General features: G+C 45.9%; 1 protein-coding gene across 1 annotated transcript in view; it reads right to left on the bottom strand.

Moving 5' to 3' along the window:
• Positions 1-1,368: 1,368 nt before the first annotated feature.
• The window catches only part of LOC124033893 (matrix metalloproteinase-15-like), a 27,798-nt gene continuing 7,053 nt past the window's right edge, over positions 1,369-22,113 (bottom strand). The window contains 9 exon segments of the mRNA XM_046346284.1: positions 1,369-7,259; positions 7,584-7,702; positions 7,917-8,067; positions 10,166-10,304; positions 15,340-15,614; positions 16,027-16,188; positions 19,338-19,645; positions 19,739-19,861; positions 20,476-20,624. Of these exon segments, the coding sequence (XP_046202240.1) occupies positions 6,775-7,259; positions 7,584-7,702; positions 7,917-8,067; positions 10,166-10,304; positions 15,340-15,614; positions 16,027-16,188; positions 19,338-19,645; positions 19,739-19,861; positions 20,476-20,624 (1,911 nt within the window). The 3' untranslated portion in view covers positions 1,369-6,774.

The raw sequence follows: 22,113 nt of genomic DNA, 5'->3' as shown, positions 1-22,113 counted from the left end.
TGGGGCATTTCTAAGTTGTATTCTTAAAGAATCAATGGCTATATATGAATAATTTAAAAGTTAAAAAAAAGAATTTATGTACCAATCTCAGAATGCCCCTTTAATGAATTGATTTGAATTAATCAATGAATTAAATCGGATGTCAACCAGATGTCATCAAACGGGCACCAACTCACATCAACAAAACTCTCCAATCCATTCATATGGAACAATATCACCACAAACTCTCTCTCTCTCTCTCACACACACAGTGATTTATGTGACAATGACTTACTATCTAATAATTATGACTTAGTATCTCATTATTAGGACTTACTATCTCATAATTATGACTTACTGTCTCGTAACTCGTAGTCAGATTTGATTTTCTTGGTGGCAGGATACGGGCTTCCGTACGGTTAGACAAAGACAGACATGAAGAAATAGAACGTGTGGTTAAGGGGACAGGGTAAGGATATACCATTTGCAATTCTTTTCAGAATATTAGGTATGAACTTACTGCTTGTATATATCGTGGGTACAATAGCACAGTAACAGGTGGCATGTAGGCCTAACAGGTGTGTATGTAAGGTTAATAACAGGGTGTGTTTCAAGCTGTGGTTAGATATTGCTGGTAATAATTAGTCCACTGCTCAGGGGAGCAGCCAGTATAAGTAAAGCTAATTTAACAACGCCAAGGCCAGGTCTCAATTCTAGGTAGAGGTCGGGAAATGATTAGAGCTCAGCAGGTTCAAAGCCCTGACAAGGCTTACGAGGAATGCATTAGCGGAGCTACAAAGAGGTCTGTTGCATTAGGCCACAATATGTAGCCATTTTGCGACGGTACCACTAATGCATTCCTTATAGACCTATGGTTTGTTATCTTGCACTGTCACATGTAATTAAAACTGCCTACTTAAGTCATTTACTCACTATAAATAGTTAAATATAGATATCAAAGTGAATAGGATTGTGAATCTACAGTATATTTTCTGTGTCATGATTTGGATATAGCTTACTACTGTATAGAAGGACACTGGCTCTGACCAAACGACTGTACTTGCTTCCTCTCATCGCTGTAGTATTTGGGCTGTTGCTGCCAAATCTCCCTCCCATTTTCCCATGGTCCATGTTTCCTGGGCCCTGGTCACGGACCGCGATCTTAGCTCAGGGACCGTTTGAAGAAGGGGTGGGACCATTGTCAGAATACAGTTTGTTTGTTTACTGAAGTCTTCATTTTGGGAATTTTACATTATGGCGGAGACAATAAATCATGATCCCACAGCTTCTGTATTGGTGGAATTGCCAAGCATCAAAACCCAACATCACATCATGAATAGGTCATTGGGTTAGTTCATAAAATGCACGATCCCTTTGGACTACTCGACCTCTTTGTTTTCAGAGCGTTTTATTGTGTACATGTCCAGCATGGATCGTTAACACACTCAACAGGAGGTGAACACACACCGCAAATGTATAAAATCTTCACGTTCTACAGCAAAACAAAATAAAAACACACACGGAATGTTATTCAAAGTACAAAAGAAAAGAAATCCTACGAAGTTGAAAGAAGAATTCGGAGAAAAAACGGCACATAATTAAAACAAACTGAATGAATATTCAAAATAATCATGATAATCACACAGACAAATTAACTTTTTTATTTTCATCCCATCAATGTTAATAGGCGTGGTTAAAAAAAATAAAAAAAACGACTCACTGAAGCATTGCCCGGGTAGTAACTTTCACACAACATTGCTGTAAAGCTTTTAAAACATTTGTGAGATGTAACGCTGTGTTGCCAGAGCCTAGTAGGCTTTTAGTTGCCTGGTTTTCCAAGGACCTGGGAGGAGCAGTCTACCGTAAAGTCAGTTGAGAGTTAATAGCGTGTAGTGGTTTCAGTTGTTCAAGCTCAGCTGAGTGAGTAAGGTGAGATGCACTCTGGGATAGGGATGCACACCCACTGAGTGCGTGTCTGGAGTCGAGACGTTGACGACTCTGGATCTTGACAGACATCAAACAGAGGATTGAGACATCGAACGCAGGGATCAAAATGAACCCCTTTCTCTTGACATCGTGTCATCTTTCTAACAGATCTCTCTTCTTCTCCACAAAGAGCAGTCTGGCATCCTGTGTGGTTGTTGATTGCAATGAATAACAAAACCATTTTGGTCAAGCTAGTGGTTAACCGCGAGACACGATATGAAGCAACTGTACAGGATGCCTGTGAAATGCACTGGCCACAAACAACAACTAACGGAATATATAGAACCAACATAGAGAGGAACCCAGGAGACTATCTTGGATATAAAACATCAGACCGCCTTGGCTGCTCTGCTCCCTCCCTGGCCATGACAGAGCTGCGGGGAGGGACAGAGTGGGATTGTGGGAGGAAGGAAGCATCCGGATCCTGGCCTAGGGCTCAGCCTGCCTTCCTGCTGGGCCGGAGCAATGACAGCATGGAGGACAATGCTGCACTTTGTGAGAGAGACCATTGTTACAGTGCCCCTGGGGCCAACGCAGGGCCTAGACAGGCTGCAGAGTAGACCAGACGAGTGCAGAAGAGTAGAGTGGTATTGAACAGAGAGAGAGAGAGCAAGTAGTGATACTGTAAGGGTGTTGATACCTCAATCAATCCCTGACATAATATTTCATAACTGTATTTTTCATTGCTGTATTTTTCATAACTGTATTTTTCTTAACTGTAATTTTCATTGCTGTTTTTTCCGTTGCTGTAATGTTCCAAACAATTCTCATGAAAAACAAAAGAAAAAAGGAAAAAAAAACAAAGCAGTCTTGGACTCAATCCCAGAGTGCTCTTATAAAGGCTCTAGTTGCCTTCAAGCAAGCAGTTCCTTTGTGAAATTTCCCACATTTCCGTTGCATCTGCTTGAGCTAGTTCTAAGGCAGGCATCGGTTGGGGACTACAGTGTCTTATTGGGGAGACGTCTCAGACACACCGAGAAACAGCTGGACACTAAATCCACACTAAGAGACAGACATACTAGGAACACAAACAGCCACAAAGGTCTGGGACTCGCAGTGATAGTCTACTCCATACACACAAGCACAAAGACACTAGCTATCCCAGATAAAGAGAGAGCAAGTAAGGCATGGACTGGGTCTCAGACAATGAGTGAGCATTTTTTGAGTTTGTCCAGATACCTTCTAGGCCTGCTGATGGTGATTTTACCATTGATTTGGACAGGATGGGTGGGTGGGTGGATGGGGACGGGTGGGGTAGTCAGGGGGGAGAAGAGAGAGGGAAGGCTTTTACCTCTGATTAACTCCCCTCTCAACCTCGCAGCACAATGAGAGGGCAATGGGCAGAGGCGGTCTCCTAGCAACCCCATCGAGCGGGATCCATCACTGACACACGCAGGACCTCTCATGACAGTGATTCCTCTCCACTGTCAATAATATTTATAATAGCCCTTTTAACTGGCCTTCCCCCCATCTCAGTGGTATTATTGAAGCATCTCACGCATCCTCAGTGCACCTACCCCACCCCCGTCGATGCCTCAGACAGACATGTTCATCACAACTACTGTTTGACGGATGGTAAACAGTGAAAGCTGTCAGGTATCTGAGTGTAAAATGACTTCTCTACCTTACAGCAAATCCTTTCTCAGTATCTTTTGGGCTGCTAGTAAATCTACCAGAGGTATGCATACTGTACATGCGCCTTTGTGGTCGAAGACAAGAGCATAGGGAATACATAACAATGTGAGAAATAAAGAAGTTACATACACTGCGTGCTACTATTTCCCTTTGGTATCAGAGAATAGACTCCACAGTTCCTTCTCTGGAGCTAGTGAATGTGGGTCATGGGATACAGTGCCAATAATAATCCTTACAGGAAGAGCCCCGCAGCGAGCTCCTCTCCCTCACTCCCCCTACTGCCTTACTCAGCTGTAGGAATGGACCTCTGGTCTCTCACTCAGCCTGCCTTGCAGCCTCCCCAACCCCCTCCAACAATCACCAACATCTGGGCAAAACAATCCAGGAACAAACTGTAAGCCTTCCCAAACACTTAACAGATAAGGTTTCTGTCTTTGAACTCCCTTTGTAGATCTCTAGCCTCTCATGCCCTCTCTCGTTCCCCTTCTCCCTCTCTGGTAAAGTTCGTCTCTCCGTTTAGACCTCTCAGAAAATGAAAAGAAGCCTGCTTTGGTACAGAGAAGGCCTAAGATTCTAGGCTGGAGGTTAACAATATTTTAAAACACCTGCTATTTTAATTGAGAGGATGTGCTGACATTTTCTGAGTATGTTCAGAGGAATACTTCTCTAGACCAAGCTCAGAGCGAGCGAGAGAGAGAGAGAGAGAGAGAGAGAGAGAGAGAGAGAGAGAGAGAGAGAGAGAGAGAGAGAGAGAGAAAGCCCTCCAATCTATTTAAATCTAGGGGAGTAGGGTATTACAGAGAGAGGGCTCATTGTGTGGTGCATTACTTGAATTATATTTCTTAAAACATTTCAGGAGGCTGATGTATCGCTGGTTCCAAGTATTTCTCAGATGAAAAGTGTCAGTCAATCTCTTACCTACTGGGCACAGATGTTATTTCAAACTCTAGTTTGATTTAATTTTGGTTGAGTTGTCAACTAACTTCAATTCAACATGAAATCACCAAAACATTTCAGCATGTCATTCCCAGCTAGCACATAATGTTCTGGGAATCACATTTCTTTGAGCTTGGTGAGAGTGTGGTTGTCCTCTGGTTATTTTCCCACAATGTTCTGGGAATGGTGCAGGGTACCCAGCTAGCTCATAAAGTTCTGAGAACCTTATATTTCTTAGGTTGGAATGTCAGTACGGTTTCCTATAGGTTTCATCGTGGTTCTATTTAAAGTAATGATCTCCAATTGTTCAGTGAACGTTAAGAAACAAAGTTCTTTTGTGGGGATTTCGGTACTTCAGAATTACTTTTCCTACAGGTTTTCTCATGGTTCTATTTAAAGCTATGTTCTCAGAACGTCCAGAGAACGTTAAGAAACAAAGTTCTTCCGTGGGAATTTCAGTACTTCAGCATAAAGTTTTCTGCAGGTTTCCTCATGGTTCTATTTAAAGTAATCTTCTCAGAAACATGAATAAAAGATTCCATAAAATACCACAATAAAACATTAGTAACGTTCAAAGAACGTTCTAAGAATGTTATTTAAAAACACACATTCCGTTCTCAACATCAATGGACTAATAAGTCCATGGAGAGAGAGCAGAATATCATAAGTTCCTAAGGTGAATTTCCATGTGTCCTATCTGTGCTTGGAGTTCAAAACAGTTAACCTAAGATAGCAGTAGTATTAAAAGTCTTATTCCCAGAACTTTATTTAATTACCTTCAAATAACCTACAATTTCCACCTCAGAACATTAATAAAACCTCACAGGAAAACTTTCAGGGAACTATAGTAAAACGTTCTCACAACCTCCCTGCAACCTACAAATGAACGTTCCCAGAACAGGCAAAATGTTCACTTCCATTCTCAGAACGTTTAAAAGACATGTTTGGCTTCTTTCCCAGAACCAATGGATAACCAAAAACGTCTGTTTCCACAACCTCCAAGGAACCAAATGTGCTAGCTGGGTTGGTGGAAAAATTTGATTCCCTTACGTTGTTGACTTTTTGCAAATCCAATCAGTTTTCCACCTTGATTCAACATCCTCACATTGAAATGTGAAAACAACATTGATTCAATATGTTTTTGCCCAGTGGATATTCGTTCAATACCCCGTCTCTCTCCTACCTCAGCACCTCAACTGCTCCTCCAAGTCCCACACAGAGTCATTTCACAGTGAATTGCCTTTGTCTTAAAAAAAAAAAATAATTGGAAAGAAGCACCTTTCTTTTCCAACCCTTCCCTAATCATAACAACTCAAACTCTCATTGCCGCCGTTAAATAGAACCGAAACAAGGTTAGAAATGAAAGAGGCACCACGGGACCATGTTTGGTTGAATAAGCCAAACGTTTGTGAAAGTTGTCTATAAAGTATGGACAAGATTTCCAATATCATCCATGGTGCCCTTGAATTAAAAACAGATGAGAAAACCAAAAGTTCAGTTAGTGGCTGTTCAACATGGAAGGTATCGTGACAAAAGGCATTGGGTGAGTTGCAGTTCAAAAAGTGACACTATTTACACTGATCTCTCTCCTGTTGATACCTGACGTGCAGTAGGCCTGCTTCAGCTGTAGGAGTCCTGAGGGAGGGAGGAGGTGGGAGGGAGGAGTGGGAGAGGGATGGGGGGGGGCTCTCTGCTTTTCACAGAATCAAACCTCCTTCACTCCCTTCATTCTGTGCTGCAGTCTCTCTCTCTAACGCTCTGTTAAGTCTCTGTTTTCCTTTCGAAGGCTAATCCAAGAACCAGATGGAAGTTATCTCAGAGAAACCCACTGTAACGGGCAGAGAGAGAGAGAGAGAATAATGCAGACACTTCCTGGTTTAGAAAAAAGACTCACACACACACAATATGAACCAAACAAAAAAACAATGTGCAAACGTTCTGATATAAATAGACTACAGTCAACTCATTGGGTAGAGCACCATGGGAGGGGAACGAGTTAGGTGTATGTGTGTGTGTGTGTGTGTGTGTGTGTGTGTGTGTGTGTGTGTGTGTGTGTGTGTGTGTGTGTGTGTGTGTGTGTGTGTGTGTGTGTGTGTGTGTGTGTGTGTGCACGTGCGTCATGTGTGTGTGTGTATTTGCACGTATGTCTCTACTACCATGTTTTGGATGAGAAGATAGAGGAATGAGGGTAGGGTTCAGGTTGTGGGGGGGGGGGGGGGTTATTAAGTGGGTCAGAGGTCACACCCAGTCCTGCATGGAGCGTTTGCAGTGGACCAGAAGTTTGGGAGTTCCTTTCCTCTTAAGTGTGTTGATGATGGCGTAGATCAGTCCCAGGATGCACAGCACCAGGACCAGGGGTACTGTCACCATGATGATGTTCATAGTGCGCGTCTCGCTCTCGTCGATCTTCAGCACCACGTCCACCTCGTTGGTCTCCTCTTCTCTCTCATCCTTATAGTCTACATCGTTGGTACGGTCCTGATCCTTGTCCCGCTCCTTCTCCTTCTCCTTGTCCTTGTCCCGGCCTGCGTCAGGGTTGAAGGGCGGGCGATCCACTTCGGGGACCTTGCGGCCTGCGTCGGTGTCCCTGTCTCTGTCTGGGTCCAGGTCCACATCGCAGCCCATGAAGTCCCTCAGGATGGATTTAGGGTAGCCCGGCTCACTCTTCATCCTGTGGTTGTCAAACTTCCAGTATTTGGATCCCTTGTAGAAATATGTATAAGCTGGGAGGGGAAGACAGGGGCAGAATGTTGAGTACTAAATACACTATTATGATCATCAAATACTTATCCGCGGCATTGATTGAGGCAGTAAACACAGTACGGTTCTGGGGAAAAGAAAGACAGCAAAAAAACACCTTATTTTTCTTCATCCTTTCAAATTAATGTCACTTTTTCCACCTACTCAGCTCATCAACCCTACACTAAGCTCTCTTTCTCTCCACCCCCCCCCTCTCGCTCTCTCTCTGATTGACCAGACCCACCCTTCTCCTTTGTTTAGAGTGTTCAATACTGGCATTCTCTTGGCCCCCCTCTCGCCTCTCTCACCTCCATCATCGCTGAGGAAAGCCCCCTTGGGAGAGGACGGGACCGCAGAGCCCCACACACTGATTGGCTTGGGGTAGTCCTTGTCTACCGCGCGGGACTGTTCGTTAAAGCGCCAGTACCTAGAGACGAGAAGGGAGAGAATAACAGTATGTTAAACCCCTATACAGCATGCATGTTAAATCAGGCATGATGTGATCGTAATCGTGCAAAAACATATTCCGTAGCCCAAAAATAGAAGACAATTTACAGCAGTGAGCGCATGATGGAAACTCCTTTCGGTCAACACGGAAAAGGGCAACAATTCACAGATAACTAGGAGAGTCCCTTCCTTACCAGTCTCCTTTGAAGAAGTATGTGAAACCTGATGGTTCCCACCAGATGGCTGTCTCTATCTTGTCATAGGGGATGTCCCTGCCGTAGTCTGTCAGCTCCTGGGGGTAACCAGGCTCCAGGTTTGCCTCCCTGAACAGCCAGTACTTATTCTCTACAGGTGGAGGAGAGGAAGGGGGAGGAGAGGAGAAGTACAGTGGTGTAGGAGGGGTGGGGGGGACAGATACGTCAGGAAAGGGAAGACAGATATTTTGTGGGACATAATCATTCAGGAGGGAGGGATGGATGGAGAGAAAGAGGGAGGGAGGGAGAGAAAGAGGGAGGGAGGGAGAGAAAGAGGGAGGGAGGGAGGGATGGATGGAGAGAAAGAGGGAGGGAGAGAAAGAGGGAGGGAGAGAAAGAGGGAGGGAGGGAAAGAGGGAGGGAGGGAAAGAGGGAGGGAGGGATGGATGGAGAGAAAGAGGGAGGGAGGGAGGGAGGGAGGGAAAGAGGGAAAGAGGGAGGGATGGATGGAGAGAAAGAGGGAGGGAGGGAGGGAGGGAAAGAGGGAGGGATGGATGGAGAGAAAGAGGGAGGGAGGGAGGGATGAGAGAAAGAGGGAGGGAGGGAGGGAGGGAGAAAAAGAGGGAGGGAGGGAGGGAGAGAGGCATTCGTGGTTAACGGTCCTGTGTGGAACATAGGGACTTTCCCTTTCCAACAACTAACACTCACAAACCTGGAGATCGCTATGGAAACTGTTAACCCGCCATTACATTACAGTCTTGTTTATTTGCTGGCTAGCGTGCACCAATAGTGGACATAATAGAGAGTGAAATTGTGTTTATGCACAGCTTTGGTTCGAGTGGAAATGTCGAGGACATGGCGAGTCGTTGTCTTTTATTGTTTCGCAGCATGTTAGACACAGAGGCACCATCCGTATGCCCTGCTTTCTGTTCTCCTGGCCCATTTCTACATTGAAAACAAAACCTTTGCAGTCAGCATCTGGAGACAAACGGCTGATGCAACTCTCTCCCTCACATTTGCCAGATGTTGCAGGCCAACTTTTGGTCCCTTCGTTTCTTTGCTATGGCTGTCATCCACATTTCAGAAGGCCTTGCCAATGACATCATTTGCCCTGAAGACTTTCTCTGGGAGAGCCAGCTGTCTTAAAAAAGCTACAGCTCAAATGTCTCCCCAAAAAGCATTTTCGCTATCTTCATCTGTCTTTCACTGTTTCTGGTTTCAAAATTCATGGAACAAAGTGATGCCAGCGGGATCTATAATAACCTCTACAGACATATCATATTGAGTAGGTTCTCCTAAGGATATTATTACATTTGTGGTTTAACAATTTAGGAGGAGGTGGGGGGGGGGGATCAATAGAAAACCGCAATGAAGTCTGGGCGAAAAATCGTATAGCAGCAAAAGCACTTTTTACGTCAACCTATAATGAGGGAAAATGATCTAAATGAAAGTTAAAACCTAAAGTGTTTGGGGGCGTGGGACGGTTTCTATGGCAACGGCGCAGGGAGGAACGAGGTAGTTGTGACTGAATGAGGAGTCTGGGGAGGATTACAGCTTGAGCCAATGGGCATTCACTGCCACCAAGGAGATCTCATGTCTAGCCAAATCCGAATTGCATTGCAGAACAAAACTCTAGGGATCTCCAGTCCTCCCATTTCAACTTGACGATGTCATTATCTTATCCATTTAGACAGAAACATCATCTCTTCGATCAATCCAAAGACTGTTTGTCCGTAATATACTATTCGAGGTTACAATACATTTGGGGATCCATGCTAAAGTGAATGTGGAGATCAAGGAACACTTACTATCTGCAGAAATAAGTGTTCATGTGGAATGAGCAATGTTTACTCACTGCTCAACTGTAATTAAATTGTAATGTGGAAAACACTAACAGCTTTAGGTTTAATCTCCAAGGCACACTAGCGTAAAAAGAAGATGCACACACTGCACACACCGAGGACTGAAACAATGTGAATCTATTTTAGTACCAGCAACAATGCTTCATTATAGTGTAACCAAAGCATTCAGTTGTTTTGTCATTGCTGCTACTTCAACACATTAACAACCACTATTCCAGGCCTCTGAGTTGGACTATTTCTCCTCTGTTTAACCCTAATTAAAAAATGTAAAAAATGACTGACTGTGTGTGTGTGTGCGCGCGTGCGTGTGTGCGCGCGTGTTCGTATGTATGCCTCCGCGCCTGCTTGTAGTCTTACGTGTGCGTGCGATTAGGAGAGTACAAATACCTTTAAAGAAGACAAATTTCCCATCGTGTCTCTCGTAGGCTGCATCGATGTCCCCAGGCAGTCCCCTCCAGAAGTGACCAATGGGCATTGGGTAGTTGTCCAGGACCCTGTTCCTCCGCACCCTCCAGAACCAGCGACCCTGTCAGAAAAGAGCGGGGACAGCCGTTAGAGGGCACATCCACTGGAGCTCTACTGCTCAGCCTGACCTCTAAACTCTGACCCTGCCTGCCTGTGACATGGCTCTCTGGAGCTGCAGACCTAGCTGGGAGCTGCTGCCTGCACACCAGAAATGGACGCAACACTGCGTATCAGCAGTTTAGTACCATCACGCAGTCAGTAAACTGCAGAAACATATGGGAGAGAGGAACAGAGAGTGCCAAACATGATGGACCATGTGCCTGATAGAGAGGAGAGGTTCAGGAACTATCAGAGCCTGTTTCACATTGCCTGGAGGAGGAAGTCTTCACAGCCACGTTCAACAGTTTGGATCAATCAATAGGAGAAATATTTCAGTAACACATTCACTACATACGCTACATACACATGCTCTCTCTCTCTCTCTCTCTCTCTCTCTCTCTCTCTCTGTCTCTCTCTCTCTCTGTCAGTGCGTCCTCAGTAAGTCCCTAGTCACATGGTGCGGTGGGCGTCCGAGCTTGACCTTCACATTCCCTCCATCTCGTTGGCTCAGGCCCAGAGCTTGAGATTACTTCAGATCTTTCTAATATAGAAACCAGACCCAGGAACGCAGCCAAGGGCCTCTAAATTAAAACCGTCTGTTCTAACACCCAGCCCCCACCCCTCCCTCCTCTTCTACATCCACTAACCCCACCCCTCTCCACGCCACACACGCCCCCCTTCCCTTTCACCACCATGGCATACTCTGCAGTGTCTAAAAGAGAGGGCAGGGTCCCGTCTATAGAAAGAGAAAGAGAGGGCACATTGAGTCCCATTTAAAAAGGTGGAGGAAACAGCTGCTAGCCCGCACTCTCTATGTCACCTGACTTTAACACAGGCTCTGTTCCAGCAGCGTTTGGGGTTCGGGAGAAGCCTGCTGCCGGGTGGTCGGGCTCCCAAGCGCATCCGAAAGCCTGCACTACATGACAAGCCTGCCAGAACGGACAATGAAATAACTAAAGGCAATGCTAGAAGGCTATTAATACCCACAACCACAGCACTGAGCATATCGCGTGTGCCAATTACTGTTGGAACTGGCTTGGGCTTGCTGCATGTTGCACGAGGGGCATTTTACGAGTTGGACTGAAATAAAGTAGTTCAACTGGTTGAACTGCTCTGTTTGCTTTAAGTCATCACAAAACACGTCTGAAACGGTACAAGAGGGGAAATCGCGCTCTCAGTGTGGGACCCGGAGTGCTTTCCAAAAACGGCCTCACAGATCTGCAAACTCATTCATTAGCGGTAAGTTAATAGCATTGGGCTTGTCAGCATTAATGGTAGAAGCTAAGAGTTGCATCCTCCTGGCAGCAGCTCTTGTCTTTGTCCTTCAAGCGGGGAAGCGCAGCCTTTTAGTGAACAGAGCATCGTTTAAAGCAGACCTGCCCTGCGTCTAATCTACTCCAACACGGAGAGAGGCAGGAAGAGAAGAGAGATGACAGAAGTGTAATTACGATTCTGAAGAAGAAGAAAAAAACCACCCGCACACGTCAGTGTGGAGCCTCACAGGCGCACAAGAGAAAAGATAACTGATCAGATGCGACTTTCTGTGAACACTACTCAATGTCAGAGACATTCTGGGCTCGATGGTACCTTTCCTAAAAAAAAATAGGCCGAGGGCATCCGCAAAGAGACGGCTTTGTGAAGCTGCAGTCTGTCGTAAAGCTGATGTGTACTACTTCAGATGAAGCGTGATGACGAAAGAGCGCAGCACAGTCAAAGATGACTATTTTCCCCCCTGCTCTCATATCTACATAACCCTCCAACTCTATGGTGTCTGTCATATACACCTCCTCTGCCCTCTCCCACAGAGACAGTTGGCCAGAGAGACAGATAACTGAAGTCAAGGCAAATGGCAGTTCTTGGAAAAAAAAGAGACAACCAACTTATGTAGATACACTCGAAAGAAAGAGGACTGCAGTAGAGGGAACATGGCTCTTTTCAGTGCTAGACTTGGACTCAAACAAGTGCTTGCCCTGTTTATATTTATACAGTGCCGTGCGAAAGTATTCGGCCCCCTTGAACTTTGCGACCTTTTGCCACATTTCAGGCTTCAAACATAAATATATAAAACTGTATTTCTTTTGTGAAAAATCAACAACAAGTGGGACACAATCATGAAGTGGAACGACATTTATTGGATATTTCAAACTTTTTTAACAAATCGAAAACTAAACAATTGGGCGTACAAAATGATTCAGCCCCCTTAAGTTAATACTTTGTAGCGCCACCTTTTGCTGCGATTACAGCTGTAAGTCGCTTGGGGTATGTCTCTATCAGTTTTGCACATTCCTCCTTGCAAAACAGCTCGAGCTCAGTGAGGTTGGATGGAGAGCATTTGTGAACAGCAGTTTTCAGTTCTTTCCACAGATTCTCGATTGGATTCAGGTCTGGACTTTGACTTGGCCATTCTAACACCTGGATATGTTTATTTTTGAACCATTCCATTGTCGATTTTGCTTTATGTTTTGGATCATTGTCTTGTTGGAAGACAAATCTCCGTCCCAGTCTCAGGTCTTTTGCAGACTCCATCAGGTTTTCTTCCAGAATGGTCCTGTATTTGGCTCCATCCATCTTCCCATCAATTTTAACCATCTTCCCTGTCCCTGCTGAAGAAAAGCAGGCCCAAACCATGATGCTGCCACCACCATGTTTGACAGTGGGGATGGGGTGTTCAGGGTGATGAGCTGTGTTGCTTTTACGCCAAACATAAAGTTTTGCATTGTTGCCAAAAAGTTCAATTTTGGTTTCATCTGACCAGAGCACCTTCTTCCACATGTGGGGCGGCAATGTAGCCGCCCCACTAGGCTACACTAGGCGTAGCCTAGTGGTTAGAGCATTGGACTAGTAACCGAAAGGTTGCAAGTTCAAATCCCCGAGCTGACAAGGTACAAAACATGTTGTTCTGCCCTTGAACAGGCAGTTAACCCACTGTTCCTAGGCCGTCATTGAAAATAAGAATTTGTTCTTAACTGACTTGCCTAGTAAAATAAAGGTAAAAAATAAATATATATATTTGGTGTGGCTTGTGGCAAACTTTAAACAACACTTTTTATGGATATCTTTAAGAAATGGCTTTCTTCTTGCCACTCTTCCATAAAGGCCAGATTTGTGCAATATACGACTGATTGTTGTCCTATGGACAGAGTCTCCCACCTCAGCTGTAGATCTCTGCAGTTCATCCAGAGTGATCATGGGCCTCTTGGCTGCATCTCTGATCAGTCTTCTCCTTGTATGAGCTGAAAGTTTAGAGGGACGGCCAGGTCTTGGTAGATTTGCAGTGGTCTGATACTCCTTCCATTTCAATATTATCACTTGCACAGTGCTCCTTGGGATGTTTAAAGCTTGGGAAATCTTTTTGTATCCAAATCCGGCTTTAAACTTCTTCACAACAGTATCTCGGACCTGCCTGGTGTCTTCCTTGTTCTTCATGATGCTCTCTGCGCTTTTAACGGACCTCTGAGACTATCACAGTGCAGGTGCATTTATGCGGAGACTTGATTACACACAGGTGGATTGTATTTATCATCATTAGTCATTTAGGTCAACATTGGATCATTCAGAGATCCTCACTGAACTTCTGGAGAGAGTTTGCTGCACTGAAAGTAAAGGTGCTGAATAATTTTGCACGCCCAATTTTTCAGTTTTTGATTTGTTAAAAATGTTTGAAATATCCAATAAATGTCGTTCCACTTCATGATTGTGTCCCACTTGTTGTTGATTCTTCACAAAAAAATACAGTTTTATATCTTTATGTTTGAAGCCTGAAATGTGGCAAAAGGTCGCAAAGTTCAAGGGGGCCGAATACTTTCGCAAGGCACTGTATGTAGGTGCTAGATACCTTTGAGCTAATATTCTAAATGAAGAGCAGGAGCTTAAGCAGTAAAACATTTTAGCTGCCGGTACTCAGCTCCGACGAGCTCCCGCCCAAGTCAAGCACAGGCTCTTTTCATACAAAAGACAAGAGTCGACCACATCAACTGAAGCATAAACAGTGAAATACTCTCCAGCTGTCGGCAAATGGCCTAACAAATGGTTCAAACGAGAGCCATCGACGCAGCCCTGGACTGATTGGTCCTGCAGTTGTTAAGGCCCACCTGAGACCTAGAGAGGGCTGCTCCTCTCCTCTTTACGGGGCTCCATGTCATAAAATAGAACGGATCTGAGGTTTTACAGCCTGCTTAGGGCCCAATTGAACCCAGGCCCTGAACCAACTGCCCATAAGGCTCTCCAGATGATCCTAACCTGGGGAGAGCAGATTTTACTGCACTACTGAGAGACACAGACAGACAGCATCATGTTATCACGCCCACTGGCTGCAATAAGACCAGCCTTTGATCAAATGACCTGCGAGATCAAATCAAATCACATTTTATCGGTCACATACGTAGAATGTATGCACACATGACTGTAAGTCGCTTTGGATAAAAGCGTCTGCTAAATGGCATATATTATTATATATATTATATTACAGTTAGCAGATGCTATTGAAATTCTTGTGTTCCTCGCTCCAACAGTGCAGTAATATCCAACAGTACACAACAATACACACAAATCTAAAAAGTTAAATTATGGAATTAAGAAATACAGAAATATTAGGACGAGCAATGTCGGGAGTCTGGAGTGTAAATATAAATACATATGTATATATGTGATGGGGTGTATAGACCATAGACGGTATATGGACAGAATATGTAGTATATCTGGAGAATAGTATATGTTTAGCAATAGTTAAATAGGATAGGCCTTGACTAGAATATAGTATATACATAAGAAGGGGGTAAAACAGTATGTAATCATTATTAAAGTGACCCGTATTCCATGACTATGTACATAGGGCAGCAGCCTCTAAGGTGCACGGTAGAGTAACCCGGTGGTAGCCAGCCAGTGACAGTTCTGTAAGTAGGTTATGCAGCCACCCAAGAGCAATCTGTTCTTTGCAGCCACGCTGAGACTGAATCAACTCATTTCATATGTGTAGGAAGGCAGTCTGAGGTCCTCACCTTGAACACAAACATCTCTCCCCTGAGCATGGTGACCGTGTCGAAGTTTCCTTCACAGATGTTTGGGCCGTAGTGGTCTGGGCGGTCAGTCGTGCGGGGCTTGTCTGGCCTCCGGGGTGGGGCATTGGGGGAGAGTTAGGGGGAGATCTAGGGGAGGGTTGGGAGGAGAGTTGGGGGTGACTTGGGGGGAGAGTTGGGGGGTTTGGGGTCTGGCTGGGCTGGCCGGCGAGGAGTGACAGTGGGAAGAGCCTGGGTGGGTGTACCGTCTGGCTGACCTAAAGAAGATAAAGTGATAAACGCATGAAATAAAAGCAGTTAGAAGCTACTCTCCACTCCAAAGTCCTAAAAGGAAATCAAGGGCTCAGAGATTTGTCCTCCAACTGATCTCATAATTGGTAGCTGTGTCCTGGTTTTGCCCAAGCTAGATAAGTGGATATGTGAGTCAGCAGGCTGATTTTCCACTTAGAGCTGTGGGGAGGAGGCATGTAGAGTGGAAACACAGACCTCAGACTATTCCAACTTCAATCAGGGTTCTAAACACAGGGGTGCCCAGGGCTGGAACTCCCCACTCTTATGCAGTTATACTGCAGTGCCAAAAATCAGACTAAAACACTGAAAACCAAAGCTCTTACAGCCAACATTATCAGGCCCATATACCAGTAGTGTTGTCGCAGAGGGCCAACTCACCATAGATCTGTTGTATTCCCCTGAGGTCATCCTCGGGCAGTTGAAAGTCGTCCGTTTCCATCCACTGGTAGAAAGGAGCCATGATGGCCATTGGGTTGTTGGAGTGTTCCAGGCCCAGGGCATGGCCCAGCTCATGTACCGCAACAAGGAACAAATCATTACCTGGAGAGAAGAGAAGAGAGAGAGAGAGATATATATATAGAGAGAGAGACAGAGAGAGCGAGAGAGAGAGAGAGAGGAGGATAGTCATTATCATACTCAAGGCACTTAAGAAGTATACACCTCGTCACGACTAAACCTGAAATCGACAGCGAGTGAGTACAGTGAGAAGAGCAATGACCTGAGCTGTGGCCACAAGCAGGAAGTGTTAACAGAGTTACTGGGATCACCCAGGAGGGAATGGCAGACAACGAGCGATACGGGCCATTCAGGTAGCATCTCACGCAACATGTCTTTTTTCATCCTCTCTCTCCACACGCTAACTAACCGTGTGTTGATTCAGAACACTTCATTAATTCATGCTACAGACATGTAAAGCAAAAAGGCACTGAAACCACGACAATCTAGTAGTGTTGCCTTAGGAACCGGAATGAAAGACAGAAATGTACTGTACATCGCTTCCAAAAGAATGGTTCTAAAATGGTTGGAGTGAAATGAAGGACAGCTATATTTGGCAAGTTTAGCAAATATAGTTGACTTGAGAGCTCGGGGCTTGGGTTGGGGCTCGAGCTGTGGTTGAACCTGGGACTAGGGTTGGACCTGGGGCTAGGGTTGAACCTGGGACTAGGGTTGAACCTGGGAATAGGGTTGAACCTGGGACTAGGGTTGGACCTGGGGTTAGGGTTGGACCTGGGGCTAGGGTTGGAGCTGGGGCAAGGGTTGGAGCTGAGGCTAGGGTTGAGGCTGGAGCTGTGGTTGGAGCTGGGACTAGGGTTGGACCTGGGGCTAGGGTTGGACCTGGGGCTAGGGTTGGGGCTGGAGCTGTGGTTGGACCTGGGGCTAGGGTTGGACCTGGGGCTAGGGTTGGAGCTGGGGCTAGGGTTGGAGCTGGGGCAAGGGTTGGAGCTGAGGCTAGGGTTGAGGCTGGAGCTGTGGTTGGAGCTGGGACTAGGGTTGGACCTGGGGCTAGGGTTGGACCTGGGGCTGGAGCTGTGGTTGGAGCTGGGGCTAGGGTTGGACCTGGGCCTGGAGCTGTGGTTGGACCTGGGCCTGGGGTTGGAGCTTGGGTAGGAACTGGGGGGTAGGGTTGGACCTGGGGCTAGGGTTGGAAATGGGGCTAGGGTTGGAGCTGGGGGGTAGGGTTGGACCTGGGGCTAGGGTTGGAAATGGGGCTAGGGTTGGAGCTGGGGGGTAGGGTTGGACCTGGGGCTAGGGTTGGAAATGGGGCTAGGGTTGGACCTGGGGTTGGAGCTTGGGGTAGACCTGGGATTGGAACTGGGGGTAGACCTAGGGTTGGACCTGGGGCTAGGGTTGGGGTTGGAGCTGGGGATTTGGGTTTTAGTTGGGGGTTGGGTTGGAGGTAGAGGTGGGGGTTGGAGAGGAAGTCAAGGGGTCTTCCCATTTTGACCCTGGTTATTGTTCCCCAGAGCTGGCCAAGTGAGGAACACAGTTACGTCATTCTAACTGAGACTACATGGCGGTGGGGCAGTAGTCTGCATGTTCAGACATTAAGCACCTCCCATTGGGGTTATGAAGTCAAAGCAGAAAAATGAGCTTGTTCCGGGTTTTTAATGGTGTTAATGGTGCTCTCAGTAGATAAAGCGGTCGGTCTAATGTCTTCTGGTAAGCAACAAGATACGCAGTCCTCCTCGTACCCTGATCAAAGCCTGCCGTTGTCCCAGACAGACTGACAGTGACGCATTGTCACGGCAACAGAGAACACATCTGTGTCACAGTGACCGCCACTTCAACCGCCCTCCACAAAGAACATCCTGTGGACACCCTCAAAAAAAGTACATGGAAATGGCCTTGAATTGACCTATCCTATAGGTTCGCCTTTTAAGTTTGTTCCAAGTAATGGCATGGTACTTTCCCAGCAAATGACACATTATTCCGTTCCAGTATTAATTGACATTTAACCTGATCTGTGGGCCATCCTGTCTGAAATGAAGGCTGAGGGTGGTTTGTGAAATGTCTGTAGGGATCACTCTATTATACTGACAGACAGCATTATGTCATATGGCTTCTGTCATCTGAGGAAGTTGAGATGTTCAGGATTCCTCCTTTTGCCAGCTCCATGCTCTTATCCCCTCCCCTTCCAACTTCTCCTCCAACCACAACCTGTGACTTAGCTAGCTATCAGCACATCCAAGTTACTCTAAAAATATCCCACAGGACACACACACAGAGAGAGAGAGAGAGAGAGAGAGAGAGGGTCTATGTAAGGTAACCCTGACAACCATGTGGCTTACAGACTTCAAACGTCTCGGGAGAAGAGCCAACTTATCTCTCTTCCTCCTCACTAAAATGAACACAGCAGCACACATCCCCATCTAAGAGCCTAATGAATAGACTTGCAGCTTTGTTGGATATCAGTGTGTAATAACCACAACACTTGTCAAGCGCGTTTAAGCTTTGCCAACAATGTCGTTAATGTGCCACGAAAACTTAGTTGACCTTTACTTTTAGAATTTCCGTGGTTTAAAAGACCGTTAAAAGTCATGTGTCAATAGAGTTTTAAAGACCCAGGTTGCACGAGGATAAAACAGTGTTAAAGACAGGGTCAACTCAAAAACCGGTCTCCCACTGTGGAATTACCTCAACACCCTCGCTGTGGCAGTTAGACTTCTCTCCGATCTGTCCAGTAACACCTCCTACTCTCTTGACCTCACCAGGCAGAGCCAGCCACCTGCCTCTGCTCTGACCTGGCTCAGGAAATGACAACGTTCACCTCCACAAAGCAGGGGAAAACCCTCAGTCCCTCACCAAGACCACTCTGGGCAACAGCAGTTTGGTTAATGATTGAAAGGATGAAAAGAGGGGGGGGGGGTTTAGAACAAAATAATTCTACCATTCCTTAAAACACGGCTTTGAGAGCCGGTGGAAGTTGCAAGAGCAGTATGATGTCATCCATCTAACTTTGAAGTTTAGTGGAGGAGTGAAACTCGACAGATTCTCAACAAAACGAGTGACGATCTGGTTTGTCGTGGCAACTATGGTTGAACAAGTGGAAGGCGGGGGGACAAACCAGCTGAAGTAGGTGAGGAGAGAGGAAAGCAGGGACATTGCATTTTTCTCATATGAATGTACAAGAAGTAGCGGTTCTGGTGTCGCGCTAAAGAGACCGATGTCCATCCACATCCATCACCTACCTTGTAAGTTCCCATTGCCGATGGTCCATGGCTCATCAGAGTCAAAGTGAGTATCACCACCCATACCAGGACCAGGGAAGTAGGCGTGGGCCAGGAACCCGCCCTCGCCATCGAAGGGTGAGCTGTCTCCGTGGAAACCCGAGGCAAAGAAGATCATGATGTCAGGCTCCTTCCTGCGGCCATATTTGATCTCCTGGTAGGGGATCTCATCGAAGGTCAGCGGGGTCACCTTCTGCCACACCTTGAAGGCCCTACGGATGGCCTCATACGAGTTGTACTCCCCGATCTTTGGTGTGTAGTTCTGTATACTGCAAGGGAAGAGGAGGAATCCAAATGAAAATTCATTTGGAATATGGTTATGGATGAAGATTGACCAAGGTGAAGTAAATCCTGTTATTTACCTGTAGGTGAGGTGGCTCTTGTTCCATTTGTGGCCAGTGAGTGCATAACGTTTGCGCCGAACGTTGGTCTTGATCTGACCCCCAAACTTGTCTGGGACTCCACAACGCGGCCTCCGCATGGCTCTAGGAGAGGACGTCAGGGTTACACTATCCACTCCTCTACACAGTGTCACACTGGGGTTTTATGAGACACACTGCCCGTGACACCAGCCCAGGTGCCATAGCATAGAAAGTGTTAATGCGTTTTATGTGCAGTAACAGATCTGTGGGTTCAAGACGGTGCGGCGGGTAGCCTAGCGATTAGAGCGTTGGGCCAGCAACCAAAAGTGTTGCTAGATCGAATCCCCGAGCTGACAAGGTAAAAATCTGTCCTTCTGCCCCTGAACAAAGGCAGTTAACACACTGTTCCTAGGCTGTCAATGTTAAAAAATAATTTGTTCTTAACTGACTTGCCTAGTTAAATAAAGGTTCAAAATAAAAAATAAAGATTGCTCCCTGTTGGGGATTTGATATCTACACCCCAGACCGCCTCACACTCCAATTCAACTTATCAGTTATCGTTCAAATCCTTCCGTCTCCCTCACACTGTACAAATACACTACAAACTAGGGAATGAATCCATTGACATGATTGGACCCATAGGCATGAGAGAGAGAGAGAGAGAGGTCTGGTTCAGGAGAATGGCATTAGGATGGCAGAGATGACAAGAGCACAACAGGGAAGGAAGTGTGACATACGTCACCGTGCCGTGGTCCATGGCCCCGGTGACCGCCAGGCCGTAGAAACGCTGCATGTCGCTGACGGCGTTGGAAAGGATGTGAGCTGACCGCATGGTGGACATCTGTCTGCTGGCCTGAGGTAGGTAGCCATACATCCGCAGCCATGACTGAGAGAGAGAGAGAGAGAGAGAAACTTAACACCATACAGAGTGTACACTTCGAAGGCTGCAATTCTGAACTTTTGGCCAATCACATCAAATCTTTTCCAGAGCTGATTAAGTCAAAAGGCCAATTGGTGAAAAAAAAGATCAGAATTGGGCTGCCTGTGTAAACGCAGCTTAATAGGCATACAGAAGAGCGTAACTAATTTGCTCCTTATAGGACACGTCACTGCACTCTATACTCTTCTGTGAACTGGTCATCTCTGTTTACCCGTGGCAAGACGGTTGATGCATATTTATAAAACCCTCTTAGGCCTCACTCCCCTCTATCTGAGATATCTAGTGCTGCCCTCATTCTTCACATACAACACCCGTTCTGCCAGTCACGTTCTGTTAAAGGTCTTCAAAGCACACATCCCTGGGTCGCTACTCTTTTTCAGCTCGCTGCAGCTAGCGACTGGAACGGGCTGCAACAAACACTCAAACGGGACAGTTTTATCTCAAGTCTCTTCATTCAAACACTCAATCATGGACACTCTTACTGACAGCTGTGGCTGCTTTGTGTGATGTACTGTTGTCTCTACCTTCTTGTCCTTTGTGCTGTTGACTGTGCCCAATAATGTTTGTACCATGTTATTGTGCTGCTACCATGTTGTGTTGCTACTATGTTGTTGTCATGTTGTGTTGCTACCATGCTGTGTTGTCATGTGTTGCTGCCTTGTTATGTTGTTGTCTTTAGGTCTCTCTTTATGCAGTGTTGTGTGTCTTTTGTTGTGATGTGTGTTTTGTCCTATATTTATATTGTTTTTTCTTTTAAATGTTTTTTTGTCTTTTGCCTTTTGGTAGGCCGTCATTGTAAATAAGAATTTGTTCATAACTGACTTGCCTTAAATAAATAAAGGTTAAGGTTACATTTCAAAAAAGTTCAAAATACATTTGAAAAAACTGCCGTGTGGGGGAGGAAGAGGAGAAACCTGATACAAATCACAGACTTCAGATTGATCGTTCCACCTGCTAAAGGGATATTTAATACCACCACAGGCTGTGCCAGAGTGTCACGGCCGATAGAACTACAGATGGAGACACTCAACAGGGTGGCCAAGGAACTCTATCAGCTAAACCATTGTGAAAGAGAGAGATCAGGAACTAACCAGCCGCACCAAAATGGCCACCCCTCATCCCTCAGCTGATGGGTAATGACTGGGAGGCCGAGGATAAGGAGAGGTAGGGGTTGGCTTTTCTCTGAAGCCCATGCTACTGTATAGGAGGCTACTGATCTTTAATTATGTCATTAGCGCTAATTACGTAAGACGTCCCCTACACATATACTGTAAAAAGCACAACTAACCCTATACTGTGGTTGCTGAATCATCGCCCTGCCTGCTGTAACCAAGGTGGAGGCGATAACAGGGCTAGTGGCTGAGAGCAGGGTTAACACAGCGGGTTAACTTTATGTATCTCTCCGAGTTCGATTACACACAGCTGCGCTGAGACA

Source organism: Oncorhynchus gorbuscha, linkage group LG04, assembly GCF_021184085.1.
Source record: "Oncorhynchus gorbuscha isolate QuinsamMale2020 ecotype Even-year linkage group LG04, OgorEven_v1.0, whole genome shotgun sequence".
Classification (NCBI taxonomy): Eukaryota; Metazoa; Chordata; class Actinopteri; order Salmoniformes; family Salmonidae; genus Oncorhynchus; species Oncorhynchus gorbuscha.
Note: the sequence above shows the minus strand (reverse complement) of the source record. Positions and strands in the feature narration are given on the sequence as shown.